The 22,438-nt window shown below is 47.2% G+C and overlaps 1 protein-coding gene across 5 annotated transcripts in view; it reads right to left on the bottom strand.

Moving 5' to 3' along the window:
• Positions 1-1,898: 1,898 nt before the first annotated feature.
• The window catches only part of ZBTB46 (zinc finger and BTB domain containing 46), a 32,119-nt gene continuing 11,579 nt past the window's right edge, over positions 1,899-22,438 (bottom strand). For 2 of the 5 annotated variants that reach the window (XM_031589320.2, XM_090152191.1), the window contains 6 exons: positions 16,425-16,706; positions 11,284-11,459; positions 9,907-9,958; positions 9,504-9,815; positions 5,404-5,579; positions 1,899-3,438 (listed from right to left, as the gene is read on the bottom strand). In XM_031589320.2, the coding sequence (XP_031445180.2) occupies positions 3,058-3,438; positions 5,404-5,579; positions 9,504-9,815; positions 9,907-9,958; positions 11,284-11,459; positions 16,425-16,706 (1,379 nt within the window). In that variant the 3' untranslated portion in view covers positions 1,899-3,057. Of the gene's footprint in view, positions 3,439-5,403; positions 5,580-9,360; positions 9,816-9,906; positions 9,959-11,283; positions 11,460-16,424; positions 16,707-22,438 lie in introns of those variants that run through there. The other 3 variants (XM_090152190.1, XM_031589325.2, XM_031589336.2) reach the window with 3 other exon arrangements.

The raw sequence follows: 22,438 nt of genomic DNA, 5'->3' as shown, positions 1-22,438 counted from the left end.
GGATGATGCTGACCTGCGTGATGTGGGGTTGTGGTGTCGGGGATTGAGCGGGGGGTCGGTCCTGGTGCAGCCCCCTGGGATGGCATCACCCCAACAGAGGGATCCTGCAGGATAAAGGCAGGGGAAGGGCTGATGGAGGGCTGGGAGGCAGCTGCAGGCTGGGAGCGAGCACAGCTGGAGGAGAACATAGAAAAATCAGACCAAACATTAGCAGCAATTTCCCCAATTTATTGAAAGGGATTGATTTCTGCACGTATGTCTACGCTAAGTCCCATCACAATGTATGTATACTCAAAGGGCACAGCTCTGGGTGCCAGGCAGACAGAGACCAAAGGAAGGTCCTATCAGCTGAACTACATCGACAGGGAATCAGTACAACACAGCCACGTCCTCTGCTGACCTCTGAGACCAAAATCTCCTCCCCCGAAATATTAAACACATCTTCAATACAAACACAGGTTTTATAATAATTATTATAAAGTCAGTTATAATATAGAATATTCCCAGCAAAAGGAAATAATTAATAATCATCATCTTCGAACGCCGCCCTCTTTCTGTTCAGCTTTATTTCTGCAGACAGGTTTAAAGCACGTTGAAAAATAAATAGAGATGGGAGCACACACACAGCACTCGTACTACGCAGAACTAAAGATGAAGGCAGGAAACCCAAAACACAACGCAGGGCAACTGAAACGTACAGAGAACCATTCGGTATGGCTTTCGTAGGAGTCACAGAATGAGATAAAATAAGGTCATCTCGTTTGTAATATTGCAAGGATTCCAGTTTTTGCATTTGCATGGAGTTCCCTTCCTAACAGGGCAGTGAAGCTCTGGCACTTACCATGGATCAGAGGGCTCTGTTTGGTACACAGAGTGCATCCCCCATAGGGGAGTGGTGCTGGATGGTAATGCTAACACACTACGTTAGCTTTTCTGTGGAGCTTTCTTTTTTAATTCATTTTTAACCTCTTTTTTTTTGCATCCTCAACTCTGAGAGTGCACCCAATTGGTGCTGCTAGGCTCAATGTCCAAAAAGGAAAGGAAGGAAAAATGGGAAACGTTTCCAAATATGAAGCAAAGCTGAGGTCACCCCAGGTTTTGGGGGAGGATGGGGGGCTCCCAGCTCTTGTGGTGTGGGATGGAATGTCACAGAAAAAAGGGGACGGGTTGGGTGTACAGGTTCTGTTTTTAAATAGACTTTACCTATAAAAGCAAAGCTACAGCCGTCTGTAAGTACTGTATGCATTTGTCTACACAGAAGTGGGGGCTGCGAGACCCCTCCTATGTACAGGGCTGACAATAAATACAGATCTGTGGGAGCTGAGAGCTGCCTGGCACGGGGCTGGGGCAGCTCTGGGGCCTTGAGGACAGTTGTGAAGGCTGATGGTAGAACACGGGGATTGCTTTTGTCTGTTCAAACACGGCAGTGGGGCTACAATGCAAAATGAAGGTTTGTACAGCTCAATGAAAACGTTTCTGCACGACCCCCCCACTGCAGCCCAATGCACACAGGGAGGAGCACTGATGGCAGCAGTTGGACACATGCACGCAATTCCCAACGTGCACCAACAGAAACGCACACAGACATCAGCATGGAACTGCAGAGAGCAGTGCTGGCAGCCAGCAGCTCCGACCCCGAGGGATTGGTTGGGGTGATGGTACAACAAACCCTATTTTCTTGCCGAGCAGAACCATGCTTCCATTGAAACCAACACCTGGAAGAACCTCCCTCCCCACCGAGGTTGCCTTTCCAACCATTGGAGGATAATAAATAGCACCTTGGAGTCATTTGGCTTTCGGCACCAGGTTGTCCTTTGTGGCAGGTTTCAAAGAGCGTCATCACAGCGTAGAAAATTGCTCCGTAGCGAGGAAAGAGTGAGTTCTTCAGCTTTTTCGGGTTGTTTTTTTTTTTTTTTTTTGCCTTGTTTTTTTTAAAAAAAGCACCAGAAGCAAAGAGGTGAAAGGTAACACAGACTTCTTCTCGCCAGTTAAGACCCCTCCAGTGCACTGCGTCGTCATTTCCTTGGGATTGGAAGAAGGCAGCGATGCTCGATATGGACACGGAGCATCCAACCACTTGGAGACACCCAAACCTTTCTGAGACACGCCAGGAGAGAAACCTGGTTCTCATAAAAACATTTTATTTGCAAATTTACATGAAACCAGTGCAGCTGAGATTGAAGGTTTCCTTAATAGCTTTCACACCTACCAACGATGGACTGAAGCCCACCCAGGTGAGATCCCAGCAGGATTTTGGGTCTCCTCACCTCGGTGTCCCGTGTTTCACAGTTCATCCTAAAGGTCTTGCTTTTCCTACCGTTTGCATATATTTGTGAGAAAGGCAGCTGAGCAAAGGGAGAAAAGTGAAAATATCTGTGGAAAACGCCGACAGGTAGACAATTCCCTGTGTCCTTATAGCAAAGAGTTCATGAAAATGCCAGCACCCATCGGTGGGCACGGAGACGCAAGGCTGGAAGACAGGACACGGGTACGACACCACTGGGTCCTAGAAATGCCATGATCTTTTTTGATGGTGATCCTTTTGGAAGCTAAAAATCTACTTTTATGACAAGAATTGTAAGGCTGCAATCCCACTTGCCTTTTGATCTATTTGGCTCGGTAAAAAAAAACAATAAAAACCCTCTTTAAATAACTTGCAAAAGGCCTGCATCATTAGGGGAAGCCCTCGGAAATGTGCACCCATTCGTTCCCACCACCTTTAGCTTTGCAATTCCACAGCTGCAGGGATGTTAATACATAGAAAAGGTGTTCACCACCACCCAAAACCTACTTTGGACACAACATCTCCTGGAGCTCAATGCAGGGTGGGACGGGGGCACGTACCCATAGGATCCCCATGCAGGATTGAGGAGGAACAGCAGGCAGCGAGGCCGTGTTGCTAACACACATCCAAGTGGAACAGAGTAGGACTCGTTTAGAAAACACAAATAGTTTTGCACACATGGACGACAACAAGGCTATGTAGTTTTTCCAACATACTCCTTCCTCCCCTGCCCTCCCTCCCCCTACAAACAACAGAACGTGACAAAAGGATCCCTAAGAAATCCAGGTAAAATCCTTGTCATTCTCCCCAGAGTTCTCCTGCGAGGAGTCGACGTCTTTGTCATCATCCAAAATCACGTCGTCGTGCGCCATGCCCACATCATCCTTCCATTTGATGTCATCGTCGTCTCCCATCTCCTCATCTCCCTCCACCTTGATGTCATCCGGGTCTTCCATGTAGGACCCCTCCCCAGGGTACAGCTCCTCGGGGGACCCCTCGGCCCCGCTGGGCTCCAGGTGCCCGGCCATGCTGCGCCCCGAGCAGTCGGCGCAGACGCCGTGCCGGCGGGAGCCGTGCTTGATGCCCACGCTGGCTGCAGACATGAACACCCGGTTGCACACCTTGCAGACGTACTTCTTGTCCTTGCTGTGCACCTGGGAAAGGGGATGAGCAGAAGGGTTAACGGTGACGGAGCTGGACTGAGGGCTGTGTGAGGGGGTGCTCAGCTGCCCTTCTGCTAACCAAGACCGCCACGGCTTTCATCGTGCAACTTAAAGCCATCACAGTTAATTCTACTCAGTAATGCTGTAATACAATGGGAAATCATATAATCATAGAATAGTTGGGTTGGAAGGGACCTTAAAGCCCACCCAGCTCCAATTGCTACCATGGACAGGGACAGCTCCCATAGACCAGGCTGCACAGGGCCATGGGCCCCTCCAAGGATGAGGCACCCATAGTTGTGTGCCAGAGCCTCACTGCCCTTGGAGTGAAGAATTTCCACCTAACATCTGAGCTAAATCTCCCTTCTCTTAGTCTAAAATCATTCTCCCTTGTCCTATCACTATCATGCCATCTAGTTCTCAAAATCCTTTTGAAAATGCCTATGATCAAACTAGGAATATTTGAGAGGAACTTCCAGCTTGCAGCCACTCGGGATGCTGCAAGCAGAGCAGGAAGGAAGCTCTGCACACACAGAGCCATCACTTCCAACCAGAGCTGGATACCAGAGCTGGATAGCCCCGGGCAGCACTTCCTGCCTGCTCCTGCAGCTGGGAAGCACCGCTTACACCCTGTGACCACACAGAGGCACCATCCGAGATGCAAAGACTTCAAGAAGAAAACCCTGTGTTTATTTCGACCGTCTGACTCAAAGAAAACAGACATTTCTATTGAATTTACATTTTATATGAAGGCTATAAAAAAAATCTTTTTGATCTGAGCTAAACACAAAACTAAAATAGCCCCTTTTGTCTTTAGTTCTCAATTGAGGAACTGAAAGAAAAGAAAGTTTTTTTGTGTGCTAAACCTGTTTCCTTTTTCTATGTTATTTTTATACAATATTTTCCCTTGATGCCTATCAGCACTCATCTCTGCAGATTTACCAGAGAGCTGACAATTAAGCCCAAAATACTGTACATAATGGAAATAAGATTACCAGACCAGCAAAGCACATGATCCCAGATGTTCAGTTTGCCACAAGCATTACCCCTTTGGTAGATGAAGATCTTGGTGCCATTTGGATATAATCATAATCACAGAATAAGAAAATGCCCCTTTTCACAGCTCCCTTTCAGAAGGAGCACGTTGGACAGCAGGACTACCTGGAGTCTCACTGCAACACCCCTTGAGGAGGCACTTCCCATCCAAACTCAGGCAGAATTAAACTTTGTTGTGTGCTCCCCAGAACAAACAAGCAAACAAACAAACAAAAAACCCAACAAACCTAAACAAAACAAATGTCTTTTTTTTTCCTCCAGTGCACACCTTGGAGTCATTTATGGCTGACTGGAATAAAAACAAAGTGCTACTGTCAGCACTGCACTTTTTTGTTGTTGTTGTTCAGGAATTTTTCCTGGTACTAAAAATTTGTACCCAGCTGGTATTTTCTATCTAGCTTAACTCCCTACATGAAGATGGTCTGAGGGTGAGATTTGGATAGAAACTCCTCTTCTGTATGGATTCACATTCTGTTTTCATCTCCCCACATGTATAATAATAAAGTGAACCTGACCTGCAAGCTCTAAGCACCAAGTCAGTGACCAAGAATGATTCCAGCAAAAGAAATGGAGACCTAACTCAATTTGCAGATCACCTCAGTTCCACTCCTGAAGTATATAATCAGTAAAGCCTGTGGGCTGGGTTGCTGGGAAGGAGCACTGCAGAGAAGGACCCAGGTGGCCAATAGGTGGCCAATGGTTGACCACGAGCTAGCAGTGTGCCCTGGTGGTCAACAAGGCCAATGGCACCCTGCCATGTATTAAAAAGAGCGTGGTCAGCAGGGCGTCCTGTGCCACCTGCTCTGGGGAACCTGCTTTGGATGACGTCCAGAGGTCCCTTCCAACCCCTCCAGTTCTGTGACTGTGACCTTTACACTGAACACAGCCCCCAGCCCTTACCAGCGTGTGCCTCTTCATGTGCTCCCGACGCGTGAACTTCTTCCCACAGATCTCACAGGGGTAAGGCCGCTCTCCCGTGTGGGACCGCATGTGTCTCTTCAGGATGCACTGATGCATGGCAGAGAAGCTGCAGTATGGGCACTTGAATTTCTTCCTGATCACTGTGAACTCGTTGACTGTAAGAAAGCAAGCGAAACGAACAGATTACTTTCAGAATGTCCCCTCGTGGTCGGTGTTCTGGTTCAGCGTTTCCTTGTTAGATCAGATCACTGTGAAATCACACTCTCACCCCTTCACCACCTGCAATTTTCTAAATCCATGTCCTTATACCATATTATTAATATCCACTGTAGCTGAGGGCTTTGCCTTCATCACAGCAGCTTTTGAACGAGGCAGAACGCAAACACTGAGCAGCCCAACACACACTGCCTAATGCTGGGTAAGGAGCAAACACAGCAGGTTGGCAACCTGTGGCAATTCTGATTTACTATAGGGAATCATCCTAAATACCGGTGTCTAAAACCCCAACACTTGTTTGCAGAGCACCAGCCAGCAGAACCCAGCAGCAGCACCACACTGAGCTGATATTTGGGGGCTGTAAGCAAGTCCCATGTGTGTGCTCCAGTGCTACTTCAGTGGAAGTGCAATGACTACAGCTTATCCAGCAGAAACAAGAAGTCAGGACTATCCATGCTCCATTATCCAGCTTCCAACCAGTGCTACCACAGCGCACAGATACAGAAATACAGAGGAATGCATCATACCAAACTACAGCATGGCCCTGGTGAGCCTCCTTACAAGCCAGCTCTAAAGTCTAAGACTTTGATGGTCTTTCTCCTCCCCCCCAAATCACATTATACCGAACTGGAAAATGATGAAATTTTATTTGAAGTCATTCTGACATTGTTGATTCTTTTCTTCTTGTCATCTCCTTAGGAGTGCACAGACAGCAGGCTCGGGGGACGCATCCAGCACTGACAGCCCAGGGGTCCAATTTGCCAGCAGAATGCACACAGCAGCTGTGTTGGTATTTCCTCCTCCAAACACAATGAAAGTGCATATGCAAAATGCAGCAGGTGGAAACAGAGTGTTTGCTATTCCCCGAGGACATCCACCCACTATAAATTTGGGACAGACCATCCGCACAGATATGCCTTTAAATCTCTAAAATTCTTACAATGCTATTGCTTCCTATTCATATGTTAATTTTCACCCATTTTTGTCCTAATTATCACCATTTCTCAAAGCAATCTATCGTTTACATAACAAGGAAGGAAGAAAAAAAGAAAGCAAATTGTAGTTAATCATCGTAAGTATGCTGTATCATGTGTGCTGGTGGACTTTTAGAAATGACAGTGTGTAGAAAAGCAGAGGGAATAAGGCACACACCACACCTGCCCTATGGGCGTGTAACACATGGAGCACTCGGCAGTGTTTCTGGGTGCTCGCTGAGATGCTCTGTCCTACAGCAGATTTGACATACTCTGTGTAATTACCAGAGGCAAGGAGCCCACTTTCTCCTGCAGGAGAAGTCTTACAGAAGGTTCAGAGATGGCACAAAGCTATTTGTGACAGATATGTTTCCGGTCTGATCTTGTAACCATTCGCATTACAACAGCCACAAAAAAACATGTGTACTCCCCAGGATTGCTATAAACCCACTGCCTGGGAGTCCAGACAGGGGAGGTGGGCTGTAAGCTGATAGAGCAGAGGCAGCAGGGGATGCAATGCACAATTCTCACTCCACTCTGCAGCACGGCACGGCACAGCCCACTGGTACACCAGAGCAGCTTGCTTTACCCCACTTCAGAAAGAACCAACCCAGAGGTACCTGCAACCAGGGCCAGGATTACACAGCCAAGCACTTCGGAGAAGGAAATGCTGCAAAGACCTCCACATCCTCCACCAGCAGATTGTACCTCAATGACCAGATGCCCTCTGGGGTTTACCACGAATATCAATCATCCATTTTATGGCTGAGCTACCACAAAAGCTTAGGAGGCAGCTGCAAGGCTCAGGTGCCAGCCCACATCGGCAGCACGCTGCTCTCACAGCAGTCCTGGACACACACAGCTTGGTTGTGCAACCATATAGCAGTGCCACAGAATCACAGAATCATTGAAGTTGGAAAAGAGCTCTGAGATGCCCAAGTTCAACCAAACCCACCTCACTGTGCCCACTGACCACATTCCTCAGTGCCTCCACAGCTCTGGAGCACCTCCAGAGACAGTGATCCCACCACCCCCTGGGCAGCTGTGCCACTGCATCACTGCTCTTTGGCAGCCTTAGTTTTAATGAGCTAATTGTCACAGAGACAAATATTTAGTTTTGGATCTTTTTTACACACCTGAAAAATAACAGCACTGTTGGAAAAATAACCATATCAGAAGAGTTTTCTATGCAAACCCAATGGATGATATCCTATGGAAGATCTCCAAGCTGAAGGCAGGAAGGCAAAGTGAAATACCACTGAAACTGCAGCTGGAGCCAAAGAGCTGGCAGACTGCAAGGATGTAGCTCTGTGCTGAATAAAGCTCTCAAACAATCTGTGTGTGTTTTCATATGCAGTTACAACCTACCAGTAGTTGATTCTGCCAATATTTTTAATTAAGAAACTCTCCACTGGACGATCAGATATTGTCTATCAGGAGCATACATGTCAGTATGACACATGTGTCACACCACATCCACAGGGACTGTGATGGGGTTTTCAACACCACCTTCTGTTCCTTGGACACACCAGACTTGTGACTGATATTACAGTGGGATAACATTTGCATACAGACACACAGAGAACCAGCAGGAAATGCCACTATCCCCACGTGAGCAGAACTCTCACTGCAATCCTCTGCTGATGCACAGTCCTGATCTGCTGCTCCCATGTTTCCAGGTGAAACCCATTTTGGCCACAACTTCCTCCTCCTCAGCTTTCCCCTACCTCACCTTTCTGCTTACTGAAGAGCAAAGTAAACCACGAGGCAACTAATGAGCTGATAGAAAGAACAAGAAAAGCCAACACACTATGAACTAGACACAGCACCAAAGAAGCTGATGAGAACAACTGCACTTAACTGCGCTGCTTTGATTTAACAGCTGCTATTAAATGGTTTTGCAAGTAAATGTATGGCAAAAGACATTTAGTGGTTTTTTTTAATAAATGATTTCATGTCACAAAACGTGAGTTACAGTAGGATTTCCACCTTTCACTAACAACCACTCCTGGTTTTCTATGTGCACCACCGCTGAGACCTTCTACACAAGTCCTTCTCAAGTTCCAAAGCATACATTCATCTTGGCTAACATAAATTATATTAAATAAATTAGCTGGAAAATTTGCACATCTGCAGAAAGCCCCAGCCATACCCAGGTATACTTTCTAAGAACTTCTAAAAACTCAAAAATGGTATCAAGTATTAAAATGTACCAACGCTGTGGCAATTTTCAAGCCCCAAATAACATTTTGCCTTTCCTACAGATGACACAGAACCCCAGACCTGACAACACCTCACAATGCTGAGCAGCCCCACACTCCCACAGCTCCTCATTTCAAGCTGAAAAACCCTGAAATGCTCAAATTGTACCACGGACAGAGCATGGCACCAGAACACAGAATACTGAACTCTGCCATTAATTCCACTAACATGCTCACAGGCTTAGGGATGTTATTTTCTCAGGAAAACATCACTGTTTCTTTTATAAAGCACTTTGAGATCCACTGATGCATAAGTACACCGGATATCGTACCACTAAGGCATCCAAAGTGCCATGATGTAGACTGACCAAGGATATATGCACACCCGAATTGCACCATGGTGCAGTTACACGGTGTCTGGCACCAGCACCCAACCTGGTCAGTTTTGAGGAGTTGCTCTACAACCTTACACCTCATGTAAGGAAACCATTTGTTTTCCTAGCTCAGAAGCAAGGCCCAGCACACACGGCGGCCGGGCAGCACACCTTGGCATGGCGAGCGAGGTTCTTCTGTGTGCCCAAGCCACAGAGGAGACACACAAAAGCGCGCTCGATCGAGTGCACAGACACAAGGTGCTGGGTTAAGTCTGTCTTGTCACGAAATGGCTTGGGACATTGCATCTTCTTACAGTTGAAGTGGATGGTCTTCTCGTGGCGGTCCATGTTGGACTTGAGTGTGAAGCTGGCTGGGCACTGGGCGCACTGGAAGCGGCTGGGAGGCACGGTGCCCAGCAGGCCGGGCCGTGTACGGGCATCCAGAGGGAGCAGCAGGGAGAGGGCAGCCTCGTGCTGGTAGATGTGCCCGTGGATGTGGTCCTGCAGCTCCTCAGCACGCTCAAAGACCCTCCTGCAGAAGCCGCAGGTCAGTCCCTTGGGCAGGGCTGGGTCTGGGAATAGGCTGTCGTGGGTTACGTCCGTGTCTTCTGACCTCAAACACGCATCTGAAATAGAAACAGACACACATGTGTACAAATCACTGCTGTTGGGTTAAAATAAAGGTTGTTTCTTCAAGCATTTTTACTCTTTGCTTACCTGAGTCAGAGTTATCAAATGGCCAAAGTGCCAGAAACCCATCGTAAGCAGCCTGCGAATGGAAAGCACGCTCAGGTTATGGCATGCCCATAAAGCACCCATCCTCAGTGCTCAGCACCAGCTGGGTGGAACGAGTTGGTCTGTAAGGCTGTTCTGTCATTCCGTGATGTGATCGGGCCCCATGCTCACAGCTCACCACTTGTCCTGCCCACATCACCACCCGTACAAAGCTCCCTTTGTCACAGCGAGGTCACCAGGCAGTGCTCTGCAGGGCTGCTGGTTAGGGCAGCCACCAGTGTGCCTATTTCAAGCAGTAACTGAGTTCTTGGTGTCCCTCAGCACCTGTAGCTCGCACTCAGACCAGGAGCAAATCCAGGGCACATTGCCACCAAACACAAAAGAAGTGGAAAATTTTCCCTTTGCCCCACGCAGCTGCCTTTCTTTCCACGTAGCAAAGCCCATGCAAAACTCGCTTCCCCTTACGCAATGCTCCCTGGCATTGCTAATCCACGTTATAAATAAAAGCTGATTTTTTTTCCTGTTTGCAGTGTGGCAGATGGTGGCCCAGCACGGGGCCACCCGGCAGGGCTGCAGGCTGAACCCCCAGCTCCTGTGCTCTGCTCTGCATGGGGAAAGCTGGGCTGCCACCACATGGGTAGTGCCAAACTACAGAAACTGAGAAATGCTTCAGAAAGGTATGGGTGCTCCATCACTGGAGGTGCCTGAGGATGGGCTGCACAGGGCCCTGGGCAGGCTGAGCTGGTGGGGGGCAACCAGCCCACGCAAGGGTTGAGAGGGCTGTAAGGTCCCTTCCAACCTAACCATAATGTGGTTCTACAATCTTTAAGAATCATTCCAACTCAATTATTCTGTTATCCTATGGCAATTTGCTTCTAACTCTTTTTAGATCATTGCAAGAAGCTCATATTCAAACCACCAGAAATGGGCAGCAGAGAACTGGGAGCTCAGCTACCTTTACGCCATTATTAATGGAAAAGTATGAATGGCTTTTAGAATGCACACTGAGGTTAGGAAGAAGGTGGGATATAAGGACAGCTCTGACCCTAACAGACCTCTAGTTTTAAAATGACCTCCATTTATTTAGAACAGCTAAGATATTGGTGGCATATTGGCCTCTTGCCATAATCTAAGGGGCCAGGGTCACTGTCCCTGGAGGTGTTCAAGCACGTGGAGATGTGGCACCGAGGGACGTGGTCAGTGGGCATGGTGGGATGGTTTGGGGTTGGACTTGGGGATCTTGGAGCTCTTTTCCAACCTTTACGATTCTGTTATTCTATGCCATGGTCTTTCAAAGCACTCCTGACTGGAGATAACTGGATTCAATTGACACCTTTGCCTTTCTCCCCATGATCTTACCTGGGTGGAGGAAGGCAGCTCTCCTTTCGCGGTGGCTTCTGGTGACATGTCACCAGAGGAGCAGCTGGCGGGGGGGCTCTGAGTGGCAAGGTGTGCTGCAGGCAGCGGGGGGGGGGACGCAGCTTCCACTTTGCCATCACATTCGCCCCTGGAACGACTCCAGTTGGTGCCAGGCCCTGGAGAACACAGGAAACGAATCTCACCTGCGTGCACCAGCAGCAGCTCAGAGCAGGGACGGGCAGAGACCTCCTGGCACTGGGGGCTCTGCTGGCGGATGGGCGCAGCTCTCATGGAGCACCACTGCCAACACAGCATCGGGAGCTTCACAGAACGCACAAGTGTGGGTGTAACTGAGGTTTCTTGGAAATGGACGTTGGAGCTTTAGGGCTCAAAATTTGAGCTTATTTAACACAGCCTTGATCTCAAAGTGCTTTATAAAAGATGGAAAAATATAGATATATATGGCTTTGACACTATTCCTAGCAAGCAGGAAGTTCCAACAGTTGTACAAAGCGATTCAATCACACCCGACAGTTGTTCCTTTCCAAAATCCTGCTGTAGTTGAGCAGGAAACCATTGCTGGTGTGATGGAAACAGAGCACAGCCACCCACTGCCCTCAGCAGCCAACAATATACAACATTCCCAAAGCTACACCAATAAAGAGAAACCCATACAGAAAAGAGATCTGTATAACGAAAACCAGTGTGCATTACAACTAGCTGACCAGCAGCCAACACCTTGACTGTACCATGGTAATGATGCATTGGGCTGGTCTTTTCTTTATTATTATTTTTTTGGATGAGCAAGTAGGTAGAGTCAGAAGCAAACACTGCATAGAAGTAAATTCACATTTAAAGCATTATGCCCTAAAGGATTTTCATTTCTAATGCAGAAGTGTACGAACAGAACTTTTGCACACACAAGAGTTGCTTTCCTTAATGCAGCAGTGAACAGCAGAGCTGATGCTGTGCTGGAGCACAATGCCCTCATCTGGGTCACAACGTGGTATTCAAGCAAAACTGCACAAAGGTTTCTAAATCAGAACAATCCCAAACTTTTATTATTATTAAATAAATCAGCTCTCAAACAACACAACACAACGGCACCAGCGTGATTTTTTAAACAATCACTGATGTTTATTTGGGTTTAACTAGTGTAAATAAGACAAGAGGAGAAACCCACATGAATGACCCACCCTTTGTACGTGAGAAATGAATTTGTTTTGTCCCATTCTGACCAGTATGGTGAGAAACCATTTTCCCTTACAAATTTCCATTCGTTGAATTTTAATGAAAAGTATTTTCACTTTTAAATAGGGAATGAAGTGCTTCCCTTTTGCCAGCTCTGCACAGGGATGCACTGGGTTAGCAGTGTTATGTGAGCACGGCGTTCCCTGGCAGCTGGACAGCATGCTGCTGTGGGAAACAGAGAGGAAAGGTTATCACATCTCATCTACAATTACACTCATTCTCCCCGAAATCTTGTTTTCCCTCCTTTTTAAAATTCCACACCAAACTGAATACCTTTAATTCCCATTTGGGAAACTGACTGCTGTGCAAAATGTATTCCTTTAACACGTCGTGCAAGTATAAATTATTGGCCCCAAAGAACTGCTAACTAAAAATAAAGCATTAGCTGGTTTGCCCAAAAGAAAAGATCTCTGTGTGCCATGCAATCGCTCAGACAACAAGCTCCATAGGAATTGCTTCTATAAACAGTTTCAGTTGCAAGAGGGTAAACAGGAAAAGCCAAACTTAGAGCCACAAAGCAGCGTGCAATGTACTGCTCTGGAGGGTGGGAGCTGCTCCTAGGGGCAGCCCAACCCAACCACCCCCAATCTGAAACGCTTCCTTTTAGAAGAAAAAACAAAACTAAGAATAACGAGAAAACAAAGATGTAAATTAACCAACTTACTCCCTAAAGTGTATTAAAATTCTCATTCTTTGGATAATACTTGGCAAAAACATCTAAAAGCATCCAACCAAAGCCTTTGAGATTTTGTAGCTGTGGTGTAACTACACGTAACAATGCTACCAAAGTTCAGCACTGTCCCACCAAGGAGCTCCAGCACTGCTGAAGCTGGAAAGTGGCAAAGAATAACCAGCAGCCCCAAAACCATGTAAAGAAAGGGAAAGCTGAACCTCTTACAGCATCTCATCAGAAGAACAGCCCCAAACCAAGCCATGCAGGTTCAGTAACCAGCAGTATCTAAGACGACATCAGTGCTCCCATAAATAACTCACGTATTTCTTCCTCCAAAACCTCTTCATTCAGGTTTCTGACTGCACAGTAGCAGTCAATCTCAAGCACGTGCCATGAACATCACAAACTCAGCCACCCACTCAACCATCCATCCATCCAATCACCCATCCAGCCAAACAACCACCCAGCCATTCATGCAGCCATCCATCCAGTCACCCTATCAGCCACCCAACCATCCATCCATCCAGCCACCCAACCAAGCACACAGCTATTCATCCAGCCAACCAACCACACAGCCATTCACCCATCCAGCCACCCAACCATGCAGCCAACCACCCATTCATGCCACCCCGACAATGAGATACAGGAACTTTCCCTCCTGCTTTTAAGTTTGAGTTGGTTGACTTCAGAAATGCTGTACTTCAGCCTGTCTGTAGCACAGCAGTACAGTAATGCTCCCTTTTGATGCAGACAAAATCGCTCCTCACATCCTGTGCCTCATTTTCCATTTACTGAACGTTAAGTAATTTCACACCTCATATATCGGAACAATACACAGTGAATTAGGAAAAAAAAAAGAACATGAGTAAAATGAAAACCTTGGGATATCCTCTATTAATTTTTACAGCAGCGTGAACTACATGGAAGTAAAATTCCAACTGGAAATGTACGGAGTAACTTTTGGGATTTATGTCCCCATAGGAGCAGCCCATCAGCACGTTCAGCGCGCATCGTGTGCTCCTCTGGTCTGCACCACAACTGAGGCTGTTCCACCAGAAATGAAAAACCAGTGTTGAAGCTGCTGTGTGAGTCAGCTCCTCAGTGCGTCAGCGCGTAGGAAAACACAAAGACAACGCAGTGAGAGCAGTTAAGATCAGAAATAGGTTTTTTTAAACTCAGGAGAGATTAATCACTTAAAAGTTCTGGAGATTGGTGTGCTTGCTTTCCCAGTCAGACAGATGAAGATGGCCACATACAGTGCTGGTTTGGGTATTTAAAAAAGAACCTCATTCGTTGTGCTCCTGCTCCCCTTCCCTTTTTTTCAGGAGGGTATAACCCATATGACTCAATATCCTCAAACTGTGTCTGACAAAAAGCACCAGAAACACCCCCAAAGCAAGCACCAACTCAGTCTGTGTTTTAGGATTCCTGTACTCTTATCATTTGCTTTACTGTCATATTGTATTCAAGAAGGACCACTTAAAAAACAAGACAGTGGCATCAGAAAACTTCAAGTGATTAAAAGAAGCAGATGTCTGTGATCTGAATAATGTAAGAAATATAAAAAAAAAGCCCTGAACCAGCCGCAGCCGTATCGACTGCTGCCCTAGAGCTGCAGGCACAGCCAGCAGTTCATCCCTTTGTCTTAAGCAATTTCACTTACAGAAAGATGAGATAATTAATGCTGAGGTGAATGGAATCCAAGTACCAATAAAGGGACCGGAAACCACGGAGTGGAGGGGACCCTCCTGAGTCCATTGGGATTCGTCCCACTTCTAAATCCATCCAGCTCTGTTGCAGATCCAGCTGGTTTCCTGCCAACCCCATGCCTGCACCAGAACCCCACTCCTCAGCTGGTGAGGGAATCTTTAACTTCTCATCCAAAGTTATGAGTGGTTTCATGACTGGTTGGTACTCATTTATCTTTCAGCCAAGCAGTCCTTCAGCTTCTAAGGAAAACCTGAAACGCTCCAACCAAAAGCAAGATGACAGATGGAGAGCAGTCTCATTATCACTCCACTTCATCATGACAGAAGACGAAGCCACCGATTCCAGCTGCCATCAATCACAGCCCCCAGCACCGTGCATCGATCACAGCAGCCCTACAGCAGCCACACTCTGCACAACCCCACCACCAGCCCACAGGACGCCCAGCAGCAGCCTACCTTCAACCTTCTATGTCTGGCTTAATTGGAGACAGTCACTGAACTACTGCAGGAGTAACAGGAATGCTGCATTAGCAATTTCCCCCAGACATTTAAATGGCACAATAAGGTGCAAAACCTTTATTTTCTTTCTAAATTCAGAAAAGAGGTTCCAAGGCTGACATCGTGTAGTCCAGTTATTTCCCTTTATCATACACCCAAGCAATCATTGGAAGTTATCCTTTTCTTTATCACTGAGGAAAGTCAAAATACAACAGATATCTGAAGTGAATTTTCATGCCATTTAATTGGTCCATTTTCTCTATATAGATTAAAACACTTTTTCTGCTGGAAGCTAACAAATAGTACTCAGGCACTCACAGCTCGCTCTGTGTTATGTCACATCCTATCTTCTGAAAGCATTATTAAAACAGAACATTAATACCTTCTCTTTCTTTGTGCAGTAGAGAATCCACCTACTTTACAATAGCAACGAAGAAAATACAGAAGCACACCAAGAGATGTGCTGAGCACAGACTGGTACAAGTCGGCTGTCCCCAACAAATCACCCACAGAGAGCCACTCATTGCACAAGTGTCACAGAACAATTAGTGGCTGCTCGTCGCTTACAGGTCCAGCCACAAACAGCAGAAAGCAAGGACTGCACGATCTACAAAACCAGAGCTGCTTCTATGAGAACAGGAGCAACATTCCGCTCTCAGCATGAGTCAGTTTGGGATTCAAACCATTTCCAGCTACAGAAGGACCCCAGCACTTCGTGCTTTGCTGGTAACCAGGGTTTTGCAAACAAGAACAACAGACGTTTGACAACAGGAGCTCCACGCACGCCCCACACTCCTTCCTCTCACAGAGTCAGCAGTCAGCATTAGAGTTGGATCAATACCAGACACAGGCTTCCAAATCTCACGGCAAGTGCGATTAAGCAGAGCTCAGTACCGGATGCAAACACAACAGCAGTAACAAACAGGACAGCGACCCGTGTTGTTTTTTCTTCTCGCCAACGCTTCCACTTCAAGCACCAATAGACAAACAACACAAACCCACAAACTTACGAGAGAGAGAGTGCGTGCCTTTGGGTAAATACTCGAAGAGCAGGGAGCTGTCGTCGCCCAGCACGTCGGCCTTCAGCGACAGCAAGCTGTTCTTGCTCATGAGTGCTGCGCGCAGGTTGGCGACGGTGGCAGCTTGCAGTGCATCCTCCCTGTCCAGGGGGGGCTGTGGCAGGTAGCTGCCCTCCCCAGCACCCAGCAGCTGCTCCTCTGTGTGTACAAATGGGTCCGGCCGCTCCCCCCGGCTGTCCGAGCTGCTGGGCTCTGCTGCTGTCACGTCAGTACCTGTGCAGGGAGAGATGCCATCAGCAGGATGCACTGGGTACACCTGATGTCCATCTGTGACCCCCAACCACACTGTGACCTTCCAGTGCTTCCCCCACTGAAAGTATTGAACAGCAAGAGTGAACAGCTTGTAATAGATTAAGAGTGATTTTTGATGTGAAGTAACTTTCTGCCGTATCCGTAGTCTTCACAAATCAAAAAGCTACCTACAAAAAAAAAGTTGCTGTGCCGCTCAGGGAGTGCTTCCAACACTGCAATTCCTCTGCCTGGCAGAAGCAGAGCATCTTCCTCCACTTGTGTTTGATTTCTCTAATTGCAAGCTATCAGCATTATCCCCTCCTAGCCAAATCAAAGAATCATTGCTTCGATTTTTATTTCTGGGTACATATTCCATATTACCTCTGCAACTGAGTACGACGTTAACAGGTACATGCATTTCTTCTACAAGACAATGAAGTTTGTTTTACAAACGTTTCCACAGAAAGGGAAGTTACAAGAATTTAAAACACAACAGCTGCTCTAACAGAGGGTGAAGAAAGCAAATCGAACTGCACTGAAATGGGAACACATCCCAGTCAAAGCAGGGACAGCTTTGACTGGGAGCAGGGAGCTGAGAGCCCCATCCAGGTGTTTGCCAACCCCATGGGCAGCAGATCCCTCCCCTCCTCCTGTCCCATCTCAGAGCTGCCCATGGACATTACACAACTGCTGGCTGCGCACGGACACTAATTGCTAAAACACACACAGATTAATTGCAACCACAACAATGCATTAAACGTTCCTCAAAAGCCAAGATTAGAGGCAAGTGGTGAAATAGAGGCTTTGGAGCTCCCAGTATTTATAGCTGCAGTAACCTAATCAACTATCCACTTAGTGACATAAGCATCAAAACACTCTCTGTATACCCAAACCCAAAAAGTCATCCAGTTCCTCTCCCTGAGACTCCAAAACCATTTCTCTCTGGGATACAGCTCCTTTTAATGGGATTGAGCCAAAGAATTACATGAATCAAAAGCATCCGTCCCTGCCCAGCAATCCAACCATGTCCTGGAGCTCTGCAGAAGCACACAAACCAAGACCTGGGCAGCACGTTCCCGAAGTGCTGCAGCACTGCAGCTCCCAGCCCTTGGCCATGGCCTGATCCACCCCCAGCCCCAGAGCTGCCCTGGGATTAGTGCTGAGCTTATTAGTCTCCTTAGCAATTAATTATTTGGTAGTTATTCTCTTACACCAGCCAGTGTTCAAGCTTTAGGAAAGCTTTATGAGTCTGTTGACTTGGATTAATAATTCACTGATTTGGTTTTAAAAAAGCCTAAGAGGCATCCCTGAAACTTTGATATTAGCTTGGAAAGCTCATATTTACACACAAAAACCTAAGATAAAAAGGATCATTGGATGCCCAAACACAGAAACCCACATGTGGGCACCACTACTGTCATTCAAAAAGAAGAGACGTTACTTGAAAGATAACTAAGCTCAGATCTTGTCATAAATCCAGGCATCAGAAAAGCAAAGGCAAGCCAGCCTACCAACTAGAGTGCATCAGCATCAAGGTTGTCACTGTAAGGAATTCAACCTCGGGTAGTTTTCAGCTTTGAAACAAAGCAGTACTGCAGCTCTGCATGCAGCTCCTGGGGAAGGGCTGTGTGGAAACCAAGGTGATGTGATGTACCAACAGCAGTTCTGCTGAAGGCAGCAGATCCCCAGGACTTAAGCTAGGGAATGCTCTGCCAGGCTGCAAGTCCTAAATGGCCTTCTTTCCTTCTAGCTTCACAAGGCAAGAGGCCATATTCCACTCCACCACTTTACAATTATGCACAGAAAAACACTTCCATCCCATAGAATCACAGAGAAGATCTTCAAGACTGAGTCCAACCATCAGCCCATCACCAGCCCTGGAAGCATCCAGGCTCTGTGGAGATGTGGCACTCAGTGGACACGGTGGGAGGGGGCTGGGTTTGGGGATCTTGGAGCAATTTTCCAAACCCAATGATTCTATTCTACGATTCAACATCCACGTCATTTTCTCTTGAAGTGAAATGAAGGTTGGTGAGGGAGAAATAGTACAGAAGATGCTTTGTGTATCAAATGCAAGAATATTTTATACAGAGTATTTCAGTTACAACAACGTAAGTTACCCAATTATTCATACTGGGTCAAGCATGAATGCTGCAAATAACTTCCAACAGATAATTAAGCTTGCTATTTTAAGAGAAAGAGGAAAAAGACCGATTTCTTCCTCCTTTTGCTCCCACAGATGGCACTAACCAACACAGTGACAGGCAGGTTACTCCTGGCGTGCCCATTGACCCTGATGAAGTAAAACAGATGACCTCTCTGTTGGTTTATAGAGCTTCAGCTACCGCTTTTTCAGTGTTTAAGGTCCCTTGTGAAGGCTCTTTCTGCAGACAGACGACCAGCAGTGCTCTCCCTTCCGCAGCCTCTCCTCACACACAGCATCCTCCAGCCCATCCCCACGGCCTCTGCAGTCCTGCAGCTGGAGATGGCCAGGCAGGGCCCTGTACCTTAGGCGTGCTCTCCCTTCCCTGCTCCTCACAGCACAGCCCAGGCACGTGCACTCCCAGGCTGCCTGGCACGAGTCTCCTGCTCAGCTTGCACCACCAGAACACATTTTCTGCAAAGCTGCTCTCTCGCTCGTTGGCTGCCAACCTGTGCTGATGCACGGGGTTATTCCATGCCATGCACAGGACTTTGCATTTGTCCTTGTTGAATCCGTGCTGTTTCTGGCACCGTTGCATTCCAGCAAATCATTCCTCGCCGTCTGGTGCCACCCTACAGCGTGCTGAGGGTCTGCTCCATGCCACCAAGTCCTCGATGACCACAGGACGCAGCCCTGGAGCCACCTGTGCTCAATGTGGGCACCGTGCTGTCCCTGGTGGCTCTGACACAGCTGGATGGCGGCTGGGGGATGGGTGGCAAATGTCACTGTTTCCTTCACAAGGTGACCAGCAGAAAGGGCAGAGGGATGTGAGGGAAGAGATGCCAACACCAGCTTCCTCCGCCCCAAATGCTCATTCCTGCATCCCCTGCTGCTCCTTCAGTTGTACTCAAACATTTGCACTAGTTGCAAAGTGAAACTGAGACAGGAACTGATGGACGTTAAAAATAGTCTAGTTTATTACAAAAAGTTTATTTTTAATGCCAGATCAGTTCCACAATCTGGTTCACTCCATGGTTGCACAGACATTTCCACCAGAACAACTGCAGGAGAGCATGGGGGTGGAAATGGAGCTCGAGGGGAAAGTGGGGCCACTGAAACTCAGCTTTCCTGCACTGGCCATTAACTCCTCCTGCTGCCAAGTGCTGACCTGAGAGAAAAGCTGGGTGAAATCAATGATGGTGTTCTGAGCTGTCCCACGGATCTGTAAGGAGCATCTGGACACACCTCCGACATCTCAAACTTCAGGAATGACACTTCTTGCCCAGATTAAGGAAGATGCAGCTTGATCTCCTCATGTGCAAACGACACAAACCATTTGTAAACTCCTTTGTAGGCCTTTGTACCCCGGCCTTTTCCTTCTGAGCAAAGACAACAGGAGCACCCGGGCCATCAGAAAAACGACAATCTTTTTACAGCTGCTAAAAATATCCCTCAAGTTCCTATTTCTGACAGCCCCGTGCCCAAGAACCATCCTTCACCACGCTGTCACAACGGGCTGTTTGTCAGACAAAGCCCAGTGTTCTCAGGCAGTGTTTACAGAGAGAAATGATGCCACGACCCACAGCTGTTCTGCTCAGCAGCACTTTTACTAACACAGTCATGCACACACAGATATAACGCTCATCATGTTCCAAAGAAGCCCCAAATTCATAATTCAGGAACTACAGAGATACAGGTTCTAATGTGTAAAGCTTTTCCCTTCTGCAGAAGCACGACCTAACTTTGCACTGACACATTCTAAAAGCACTGCTGTATCTGCAGCGTTGTTTCCTTCAAAGCAATGGGCTGCAGGCAAATACCAGCTGGGAAACCCTCTTCATTCCTCCGAGGATCTTAAAAAATATCATGTCTGAAATGATGGAAATGGTTAAATGGGGCAAAGTTAATTCTTTCTGAAACTATTGCAATTGGAATACTGAAGTGGTCCTTGCATGTGACAGCATGCCAAGTAATTGTATCTTCCAAATCCTTCAGAACAAGTACTTATCTTTTGAAAGAAGTGCCCGAAAGAAATCTTCTCCCCAAAAACACCCTAAACCAAAATCAAATCTGAGACCAACACGGCAAAATTAGTTTTCATTCTTGGTTCACTGCACCTAAAGAACGAACTCCTCCTCCGTGCGAACACAAAGGCATTGCTGCAAAGGCGAAAGTGAAAGTCTTGTGCAGACAGATGCTCACAAAGTGGGATCCAAAACTCTAAACCCTTCATTTCTCACTGCTGGGAACTGCAGTAAAGAAGGGTGAAGCAGTACAGCTGTGAGGAGGCAGTCTGTAATCCTGGCACAGGGAGCAGAACATAGCGAGAAGGGCACTCAGCGGAGGGGAAGCACCTCTGATCTCGGGAGTTAAAGCTGATTAACAGAATCAGGGCTGCGACTGCAGGGAGGAGGAAGAGGAGGAGGAGAGCTCTGGAGCCCAGGGAACGTGGAGCGTGGGGTGGGGAGAGGAAATGGACACAGCTCAGAGCTAAAGCTGTGCAGGGTGGAACCATTTTGCAGCCAGGGTGTAGCCATGGGCAAGCAGCCGGGCTGAAAAGCACTGACTTTGGTCTCCAGATTTGAAAACAACCTGAACTAACCCTTTAATAACAGAGCTCAGAACTGTTATTCCCATGAAGGCTGCACCCCAATAATTCATTAGCTTGGTGCTAATGAATATCCCCACAACCTCTATGCAAAATGAGAGCCGGGCAGCACCACCAGGTAGCCCAGGGCATGAGAGCAGCAGCCTGTGGGCACCTCTTCTTTCCTTTCTACTATCAGCTCCTGAAGACAGTAAACTGTTCATAAGCAGTAAGTAAAGCCACAAGTTCTGCATTTTTGCAAAATCAAAAATCTTGTGAGTTTCAACAGCTGAACCCCGGGTACCAACACCACATTGAGTTCTTCCCCTGCTCACAGTATTGCAGGCCCTTATTCCATCACACGACCAGAACACTTGCCAAGTAGCACAGCAGAAACAACACCACTGGCACTGCCCAAAGGTGCTCAGTGCACAGTTGTTCACAGTGCACATGCACACAGCCAGGACACCAAGTATAATGTGAATACAGCCAGAAGAGAAAAGCCTTCCCATTCTGCAGACTCCCATCACTCCAGATGAACACATCACCACATTCTGGGCAGGTGAGCAGACTGCTGTCCCATCCCCTGATGTCCCATAGCAACAGAAGATCCCTGCTCTGTGCTGGGATCAATGCATCACCCAGAAACGTGCCCAAGCTTCTCCTCCATGACAGAGGGCACCTGGGCAGAATCAAAGACTTGGATGGGAAACATCAGACCTATAAGGTCAGAAGGTGAAGCCCTGTGCACCCCTCCCATGAAGTTCACCACTCTGGGTAACAAAGCTCTCTTACAGAATAGAGCATTTTCACTGATTTAAACAAAGTAAATGGAGAAGTTCCCAAGCTGCAGCATCTTTAAAAATGACTGTTCTGTTTAGAGAATAATTAGTGTCATTTCACAGTCAATTGGCACAAAAAAAAAAAAAAAGAAAAGAAAAGAATCACTTACAGCTTTAGGGTGCAAACACTCAGAAGATGCGT

Source organism: Phasianus colchicus, chromosome 17 (genome assembly GCF_987193195.1).
Source record: "Phasianus colchicus chromosome 17, bPhaCol1.hap1.1, whole genome shotgun sequence".
In the NCBI taxonomy this organism is placed as follows: Eukaryota; Metazoa; Chordata; class Aves; order Galliformes; family Phasianidae; genus Phasianus; species Phasianus colchicus.
Note: the sequence above shows the minus strand (reverse complement) of the source record. Positions and strands in the feature narration are given on the sequence as shown.